We start from the raw sequence: 9,986 nt of genomic DNA on the forward strand, positions 1-9,986 counted from the left end.
GCTCCTACCAGACTCGTGTCCTACACGGATGCCGATAGGGGAGGCTGCCCCGATACGCGGCGTTCTACATCTGGGTATTGTGTTTACTTGGGTGATAATCTGGTTTCTTGGTCAGCGAAGCGACAGGCTACATTGTCTCGATCTAGTGCCGAAGCAGAGTATAGAGGCGTCGCTAATGTTGTTGCCGAAATATGTTGGCTCCGAAATCTTCTTCTCGAGCTACATTGTCCTTTACGTAAGGCATCCCTTGTTACTGTGATAATATTTCAGCGGTGTATTTGTCTAGCAACCCCGTTCAACACCAACGTACGAAACATATCGAGATGGACATTCACTTTGTCTGTGACAAGGTTGCTCTTGGTCAAGTCAAAGTTCTCCATGTTCCTTCCTCATATCAGTACGCAGATATTTTCACTAAGGGATTATCGCGACAACTATTTCTTGACTTTCGATCCAGTCTCATCGTTCGTCCTCCTCCCGCTTCGACTGCGGGGGTGTGTTAAATATATATACTCTTCATATTCTCTTGTGTAATTAGCAACTGTTTGTATTCTCATGTTTAGGTTGTAACCCTCACCTATATATATTGGATTAATGAGATAACCTCCTTGAGGAGAATTACACAATATCACTATCTAACACTATTAGCAAGTATTTAAACAATTAATGAATCTTTACCTGTAACTAGTTGACACCTACTCCCTGAATTTGACACTTTGAAAGTAAGAGGGAATTTTACTATCCCAAGCTTAACTTGTAGTGTTTACTAAGTATTGGTCAGGCAAGATCTCAATGCTCCTAGTTGTGTGCTGGTAATTTGCTCTTCGTTTAATAAACTGTGTGCTGCTAGTTGGGTAGATGTGTGTGCGATTACAGGGAATAACCGTGTGGCTGCAAGGCGATTTGTGTTGGGCGTAATTTGTATGGCTGCCTAGGTAATTTGTGTTGGCCGTAAATTGCATGGCTGCGTGATTTGTATGCTGCCTAGGCGATTTGTGTTGGCCGTAACTGTATGATCGCCAGGATGATCTGTGTTAGGCGGCATGGTGTGTGCTGCCTGGGGACTTGAATTCACTTACGGATAGGAAGTATAAGTATAAGATATCAATTAACTAACAAAGTTAAGAGTTGCCTAATTAACGAAGTTATTAATCAGTGACTGCATTTTTATTATAGATACTTCGTCCTTAGAATTGATTTTGATCAATTTAGTAATGCTATTTTCCTAATCTAAAGTCGAACGATCTCACACAACAGTATAATAAATTCCAATCTCCGTTGCAGAAGTAATTTACCAGCAACTAAACCGTTACATACTGCTAGTCATTTATTGAATGTCTTCAATAAATCAATTGACAAGCAGTTCGCCTACATTGATAATATTTAGTTTACAAAATATGTTATAAAAAAACATTTATTGAGAAAATTGTCAATGCAGCCTCCAAATGGAGGCAAAGCGCACTTAGGAGAGCTGTGACAATTATTATTCAAGCATCGGGAAGGGGGAGGAGGAGGATATTATCCACTAATTTGTCCGAAAAATTATAGGAAGAGAAAATTAAAATAAGTAAAATATAACAAAATTTTGCAACTCAGAAAATTCGGAAAAAAAAAAAAAAAATTGTTTAATTTAAGACTTCATTTCCCTCTTCTCTATATCTTGTACTCTGGAAGTTGTAATCCCGCCCTATAGCTAATCCATGGGTAAACAGACTGCCAGTCATTATTGCTCAACGCTTACCGGCAGCTTTCCTCAACGGTGGAGCAGAATCCTCGTCATCAGACTGTACGTCTCCATACTGCCACATTCCACTTCGACTCTTTTTTGCCTCTTCCTGGAATTCTTCAAGGTTATCAATAGCAGACTTCCTCTCCACTGAATCCCACCTTTTAAGTTTTTCTAATCTAGCAAGTCCAACCTGCAATATTTCACAACCCAATAATCAATCTATAAGAGTTGAGATGGGACAGACAAACAGCCAGAAAACATGATTATGTACAAACAAAAAATTTGGAAGTGTCATATTGACCACTATAATAGCAGAAAACATTGCATAAGGTCAATCTGGAAATGTCATAATTAGTTTTGGATCAAATCAGGTAATCTTAGCTTCATTAAAATTAAGGTATGGTTCAAGTTATTCAAATCAAGTAATCATATATGGACCAATTTTGCCCCAAGTCTAAATTAACTAAAGACAATATGACATACTGAAGGATCGACTTTGAGTTTACTTATCTAGTTTTCAGCAACAACATCAATAACAAAGTCTTATTCCCAAAAAGATTTGGAGTCGCCTAATATGAATTGTCATAAGGAATCATCCAATAAGAACAAGGGACATAACAAGATAATCAATTGAAAGAGTTACTCTCCATCCCATAATATAGTTCCTATTGTGTTTTTTTCACGGTATTTAAGAAATGAGAGAAGTGGAAAAATTACATTAACAGTGGAAAAAAGCTAGACAAAAGTACAAAGCATGTGGATAATTTAAGGGGAAAAAAGCGAAAAGTACAATTATAGACAAAAGTTGGACAAAGTAAGTGGAAAAAAGTACAATGCAAGTGGATAATTTAAGGGTAAATTAGGAAGTTCAATGAATAAAATTTAAAAAATGAGGGTATAATGGTCTTTACATACTATCCAAAAATAGAAACAAGAACAACATTTTGGGTCTCCAAAATAGGAAAATAGGAACTATATAATGGGGCGGAGGGAGTAGAAAGAAGGTGTATAAAGTGAGAAAAAGAAAGAGCATTAAGGTAAAAATAAAAAGATTTTAAAAGAGAACCAAGAATCATCTCATACCTTCAACATGGCAGCATTGATGCTTGAACTGGCTTCTACATCGACCAAGGTCACTAGAAGAACTGTGCCCCTACCTTGGCCTTTCGCTTTTCCACCAGATGTATCTTTTTCCTCAACCATGGCCCTGAATTCTCGGGAACTGTTAAGAGTTAGCTCACTCAAATACTCAGCTGCTTCTTGGCCATAATCCTCCTCTAAGCTAGGAACCTTTAGGAATGCAAGACTGCAGAGATGAGCCGATCCAGGTACAGAAAGGACAGAAGGAGGTAAAGGTCGTAGACGACTGTAGGGTAGTACTTCTTGATTACCATAATCGATATAGAATACTTCAAACTCATCTTTTGGGGATTGAACATCACCACGGGGCACATTCACAATCTATTGTATTGGCAAAAAGAAGCCCAGTCATCAATTAATTAAAGCATTGAAATCAAATAAACAATGCCACCACATCTCACATTCAGAAACACAGAAACCCAAATAACAATATTCACATCTCTTACCATAGCTCGATTCCATGAATTGTCTGCACTAAATTGAGCAAGAACCACATCACCCTTCTTGGGGTTAAAGCTTCCGATTACTGGAGCCTCCTTGATGTCTAGGGAAGCAAGTTGCTGCTGAATAGAAGCAACCATCTGGTCCTCAACTTTTTGAACATAGAACTTGCCTCCGCCAAGGACTTCGGTAACAACCACCTGTTTACATGCAAATGTTAGTTATCGTATACGGTAAGATTACAGCCAAGAAAACACATATTACAACCCAGCCTACCTTCATAACTTCTTTCTGTCGATTTTCAGGGGCTGATGATCCATTCGCAACTTCTTGACCTTCAACATAATTTTCCCATATCTGCAATGAGCCAGTAGTTGGTTAAATTGACTCTGACGATACCATATGATATAGCAGAAGAATTTATCATATATGCATAATGCATTACTAACCTTCAACTTCTGGCGTTTAGCAGACTCTTCAGCTTGAGCAAGAAGATGGGCATCTGCTATCCGATCTGTGCCAAAAGATTTCTGAAGTTTTGCAAGCCCAGCTTCTAGTAACACTGCAGCCATATTGGTCTTAGATTCCCAAAGGGATCCCAAGAAAGTTCCGGTTCTATCCACAGTTTCCACTTCAATCTGAAAATTAGAAAAATAATGGATAAATATAAAAAGCACATGGAACAAATCTTCAACTTTTTTGGTTAGATTTAGAAAAAGAGTAGGGTTATTTTCCTGCAATCTCTAAAAAGGATGTATATTACCTCAACATCTCTCTGCATTATTCTTCTTCTCATGAATGCAATTGCATCATCTGAATAAGGTTCACCTCGTCCAGGACACCTCACACCTGAAAAAGAAAATGCTATACTGCAAGTTGCCTTAGGGAGCAGGAGCTTGAACCGATGACCACTGAGTACATATTCAACAACAGCAGAGTGCCTCTTAACTCGCGTCAAAAATGGTAAGAAGTCCTTGGCTTTCTTCCCTGAAGCCTGAAATATTAAGATACTGGAATTGAAAACTCTTTGTAAAATGTATAAAATAAAAAACGGAAGGGAAAAAGGGATAAACGACAAGGTTGCAAAGACATGAGACCCATTTACTCACAGTGGTGAGGTCTTGAATGTGGTTTGTGGGAGATTCTTCACCATGGACCCCTTTCCGGTTAGCTTTTGCTTTCGCTTCAGCTACCAAAAGGGCATCATAATAATTTGATCTTTCTTCAAAGTCTCTGTGTGGTACGACAGTAGCAAGCCCACGGCCAACCAACAATTCAGCAACGTTGTATCCATTTTCCTGACCAACAACCGTAGATGAAGCAGATGTTGCATCACCTCCTTTACCCTTCGATTGAGCAGGCAGGAACACTGATCCAAAGTCCATTACCCTAAACTCAGATGAGGGAGCTGCATTTTCAGCACCACCTCCAACGGGGACCTTCCTTGAGTACTCCATGGAAACATTCACCTAAGTTCACATTAAACCTCATTATTAGACTCGACTTTTAAGGATCAAACTACCTCGCCACAATAACTTAAAACCCAGGAATACCTGACGGCCAATGAGCTTTTGGCGGAGGAACTCCTTTGATTCACGAGCATGTGATTCAGGTCCTTTGTTGTTCCAACGTGGATTACCCAGTTTCGGAGCTTTTATGCTTGAGATATTTACTCTTCTCTCAGCCAATGGACTACCAACCGGCACAGCATCATCAGCAACGATAATACAGTCTCCACTAACAATTTCAATCACCTGATGTCAAAGAAGGTTAGGCAATTGCATAAAATTAAAATGCAAAGATAATATTACATCCAAGGATTATTGCTTATGGTCATGAATTATTACATCCTATTACCTTTCCAGTAAAGTTCTGGTCATGAATTGCTTTTGAATTTGTAGCAGGAGGTACATAGTTTGTCCACATCTTGATTCGCTTCTTTTTAGCCTCAAGTTCTGCTGTTTTCAATTCCTTCTGGTCCTTGGCTTCCAAAGATTTAGCACTCCAATCAAGATATTTAGCTAAGCCCTGCATTTTTTCGACACGGGCAATTTGAAATGTTCAGTTAGAATTGGAAGTACATATGCGCTGAAATTAGATTATGCTAAAGCAAATACATTAATCAATAAGCTCAAGTCAAGTTGCATCAATACTTGGGAGTTGGGACTTGAGAGTCACGCAATAAGATCTGGGTAACAGATAGGACCAAATAATCATCATCCACAAAAACTAACAGTTAGTAATTTAGTTCTGTTTTACATTAGTAAGATTAACTCACAAAGAAAACAAGAGCATCTAAACCATCATTGAAATAACCGCAAATATGGCATATATCTAGACATTTCTGTAAGCGACACAATATAAAGTATGTATTGAAATTACTTATACTCTGCCTACATTGAAACATTTATAAGAACATATCAACCACCAGGAGTTCTGGTACACGCTTTAGGAAGCCAGCGCATGAACAATACCATAAGCCACAATCAACATAGAATTCTCAGGATGTAGCATCATGAACAAACAATACAATGAAAAGATAGCAAACAATAAAACCAACAAGGTTACCATGAAAACTCATTTCATAAACTACCTGCCCAAAAAAAGGTGTATAGCAAATGGTGGCCTTGGCTTTTGGTCAGAGTATGAGTGAAAGATACTCATGAAAATTGAAAATGTATTAGTGTATATCGCATCATACCTTCCAAAACCAAAAGCTAGTGCAAAATCCATCTACTCAGTACTTGTTATATATTCAGCATGTACAGTGTTGAAAATGCAAATGCAACAGAATTTATAAACCCAATACTCATCACGCAAAAGATGAACCTTATGCAGCTGCAAATAGCATCAGTATGCTTTTATTGCCAAATATACTCACACTTTTCACTAACTCCAAGGCCAGGTTCTTTACTTCACCACCATCATCATAATAAACAGAACCAACCAAATTTTTGAGTCTGTCTGGTTGCTCAAGGACAATGCGTACCTGCAAATGGAGATAAAGTATAAATTCAAAAGGGACACAAAATACATCAAACACTATGATAACACAAGGACAACTAGCTTACATCTCTGTGCAAAGTACGCGTCTCTGTGAAGTGCTTTGCTTCCCTCCCAAAGGGGTCTGCGGGTGTCTCCACACCTGGAGCAGCAGAGGCAGCAACCTTCTGAGCTGCCGTCAAGGGAGCACGAGGTTCTGTTGCAGCTTCTCCATTGGGTCCATCTGTACTCACTTCAGCTTCAACAATCCTCTCTGGAAAGGGTCTCCTTCCCATTGATGGACACTATAACCATAAAGATAAAATAGTATAAGAGCCAAAATTCCAAAGCCTCCAAATTCAGCACCACAAATATATTAGTAGCAAAGCTTAAATACCTGAATGCCAGCCACAAAAACCTGAACGTACTGAAACTCTGGAAGCAGGTAGACTCGCAATGTGCTACCATCACGAACCTGCTCCACAACTGCTTGCAAAGACCTCCCTTTGTTTTCAGATGTAAAAGCCACTACATCAAAATTAGTGGATGCATCCATGGCAGATGGAGGCAAATTTCTGATAGAAGCCTCTGAAGCTCCTGGCACCTGGAGAGCAAGAACAAAGTTTATCACATATCATACTTATAGTCCAAAATAAAAGCTTAAACGGAGATAAAAACATAAACAACTGCGCACAAACACTAAAGCTGCCAAATTGAGAGTTCTTCAAGTTCGTGCTAGTTCAGTCATGTTGGGTCAGTAATTGACTGCTCTAATTATAAAAGGGAAAAAAAAACATTGGGAGGAAATACATAATTTGCTACATCACAGCTCTGGATTATTATGGAATTCAGCACACGAGAATTAAATTGGCGAAAAGGCATCAAATAACAAAGTTTGAGACCTACCTCGCTCCACTTGCCTAAACCTTGCTGTTTAGCTTTTTCCTCAAGTGCCAGCAGTTCAGTAAAATCAGAGTTTGCTTCATTCTTTGATGGTGTTTTTACCTGAGTAACCAAAAAAAAAAAACAAATTTTTTTTTTGCAGACTATGTGTATCAAAGACGTAATTAATACCATCAAATTACAGCACTTAATATTAAATCAAAGAACACCAATAGATGATGCAGAAAATCATTGACATCATGACTAAGCACACCTTTGCCCAGCCTTGTTGAACCACCAACTTCGCAATGTCACTGCCATCAGCAAGCAATACAGAAGCAAACTCTCTCCCCGGAATCTGTTTTGCTGATGTATTCGACTCAGTTTTGAAAACTACCTCCTGTAATTATATATAGAAAACTCTCCACATCAGAAGATTAAAAGACCATAATTCACATAAAATTACTAAACATATTTAAAAATAAGCAGATTCAGGAAGAAAAAAAAATACAAAAACACACCTTTCCAATGCAGAGTTTCCTCAAATACTCTCTACTCTCCCAAGCAAAGGGCTCGTCCTCTCCGTCTCTACGAGCCTGGAATAAAACACATAAAATAACCACCACATTTAAGAATTAAGAACAAACCGGTAATCATCAAGACTCGAAAATCGACAACAACACAATAATTCTAATGACATACAATAACAAATATGCCAATTTGGTGACAAGAAATATAATGCATACTTCCATTGAATTAAATTAAAACTACATTTACGAAATAATAGCCAAAAATACACTAAATAGCAATAGCAAGTAAAAACACACCAGCCTAGGAGCTATGATTTGCTTTAGAATCACAGCCTTTTCCGGAGGAATTTCGTCTTTCTTAGCAATACCCATAATCACCAAGGTGTCCCCTGATGGAACAGCCTTCACCATCCCTCTCAACCATCTATCCTGTCCTGCCGCCATCGCTGAGTTTCTTGGATCTAATAATTATAAAAGAATTATCAATCAAATATTAGCTAAAATTTAACGATATCATTATTGAATCGACCAATTAAACACTAAAGCATTTTAAAATATAATTTGGCATTCAATTAAGCAGATCGAACATTCAAATTTATCATGCATGATACTGAAAATATAATCGAACATTCAAATTAATCATGCATGATAAAAAAAATCAAATCGAACAATAGAATTTATCCTTCCGTGATTGAAATTAATCGAAATTAATCAAATTTTCAGCTGATTAATTTGCATGATATTATAACGATTGAAAAATCAATTACAAATTAAAAAAAAAAAAAATCAGTACTAATCAAACACTCTCAACTATACACACAGATCCATCAAAACAACACTCAATTCAATGCAGAGTTAACCTCAAATTAATAACTCGAATTCAAAAAAACAAAATTAAAAATTTCAAAAATCAAAGAAAGAAACAGAATGTTAATCCATTACTAATTGAATCAAATTAAACAACAAAAACATAAAAATAAAAAATTCAAATTTGAGTTTTCAGATCGTACTGAAAACAAAAATCAAAATCAAAATTGAATAAGAAAATAAAAAAAAACCTCAAAATCGATCGAAGAAACCAAATTCTGGAAGAACAGAATAGAAAAATTCCGATCTAAAATAAGATCGGATAAATAAAACTCCGTACAAAAAAAAAAAAAAAAAAAAAAGGAGAGAGAAAGAGTGAGATCTACCAGTTACTGAATGAAGAAGAAGAACGAGGACCTCGACGGCTACGCCTTTGAAAGTATTTATAAATCAAAAATTAAAATAAAAATAAAAATTGAAGGAAAAATAAAAACAGGGGAGAAGGGGTTTAGGAAGAGGAGAGAGAAAGAGAGACAGAAAAACGTGGGGTTTCTCTTTGCTTTCACTTCTTCTCCACAAAGGTTGGTTTTTAAAACTAGTCTTAATAATCCTAATTTATATCAATTTTGTATTCCTAATCCTAATTGATTTTTATTTTATTTTTTATGAGGTACTAATCCTAAATTCCTAAGTGATATATACTTTTCTTGATTTTTTTTTATTTATTATATGTTTGACTTTTGTGACATGTTTGTGTTTTTAATTATTTGGGGGAATTTGAGGTGTGTATTAATGATTTAATGGATTGATAATAACGCTAATGGATAATAGTCATAATAATACTAGTAATATCTTCCCTAAATAGTACGAGCACTCCGTAGATATTAATTTAGGGATACACGATAAAATCACGCATGATTAGTGTAAGGCCCTGTTTATTTCACCTTAAAAAAATAATATTTAATAAAAGTAATTTTATTTCAGTAAAATTAATTTTAGTTCAATAAAATAAATTTAGTTCAGTAAAAATTAGTTCAATTCAACAAATATATTTTCTTTTGGGTTTTTTTTTTCATTTTTAGTTTCTTATATGTAGCCATACGGGTGATGTATAGCATTTTCCATAATAATAATAATTACTTAGTATAATTTGTTAAACACGTGTTTTGATTTCTAGATAGATACTTGTTTTCGGTGATTCTAGATATTGAGTAGGCATCGAAAACGTTAAAGATACAAGTGGATATATATCAAATTATCTTACTGATAATGAAGATTATGATTATGTTAAATGACACGTATTTGAAAATTTGGATAAGATAGTTGTTTCGATAAATGGTGATTCTGGAGTTGAGTAGGTATTAAAACGTTAGAAGTACGAATGGATATGACTATTATATAACTTAATTCCTTATTTTGAATGGGTAACGATTGTAAAAGCAGCAAAAAGTTTAAAGTGGATAAGATCACAGAAA

At 36.2% G+C, this 9,986-nt stretch overlaps 1 protein-coding gene across 2 annotated transcripts; it reads right to left on the reverse strand.

Annotated features, from left to right (window-relative positions):
- Nucleotides 1-1,398: 1,398 nt before the first annotated feature.
- LOC145562453 (ribonuclease TUDOR 1-like) lies at nucleotides 1,399-9,098 on the reverse strand. Of its 2 annotated transcripts, none has more exons than XM_081622740.1 (17): nucleotides 8,898-9,098; nucleotides 8,002-8,165; nucleotides 7,696-7,770; nucleotides 7,449-7,574; nucleotides 7,199-7,297; nucleotides 6,690-6,896; nucleotides 6,382-6,597; nucleotides 6,192-6,299; nucleotides 5,168-5,338; nucleotides 4,864-5,064; nucleotides 4,420-4,779; nucleotides 4,074-4,304; nucleotides 3,760-3,948; nucleotides 3,587-3,667; nucleotides 3,316-3,510; nucleotides 2,813-3,190; nucleotides 1,399-1,919 (listed from the first exon to the last, which is right to left on the reverse strand). In XM_081622740.1, exons 2-17 carry the CDS (start codon nucleotides 8,146-8,148, stop codon nucleotides 1,731-1,733), a joined length of 2,973 nt encoding a protein of 990 aa, XP_081478866.1. In that variant the 5' UTR covers nucleotides 8,149-8,165; nucleotides 8,898-9,098; the 3' UTR covers nucleotides 1,399-1,730. The 2 variants fall into 2 exon arrangements, with proteins under 2 accessions (XP_081478866.1, XP_081478867.1); XM_081622741.1 differs by lacking the exon at nucleotides 8,898-9,098 and adding an exon at nucleotides 8,763-8,853.
- Nucleotides 9,099-9,986: the final 888 nt, after the last annotated feature.

Source organism: Chenopodium album, chromosome 10 (assembly GCF_948465745.1).
Source record: "Chenopodium album chromosome 10, dcCheAlbu1.1, whole genome shotgun sequence".
NCBI lineage: Eukaryota > Viridiplantae > Streptophyta > Magnoliopsida > Caryophyllales > Amaranthaceae > Chenopodium > Chenopodium album.

Coding starts and splice junctions, on each gene's coding strand:
- LOC145562453 (XM_081622740.1), bottom strand. CDS start 8,148: ATGGCGGCAGGACAGGATAGATGGTTGAGAGGGATGGTGAAGGCTGTT. Junction 5,065..5,167: donor ACCAGAACTTTACTGGAAAG/GTAATAGGATGT, acceptor CTTTGACATCAG/GTGATTGAAATTGTTAGTGG. Junction 4,305..4,419: donor ACATTCAAGACCTCACCACT/GTGAGTAAATGG, acceptor TTAATATTTCAG/GCTTCAGGGAAGAAAGCCAA.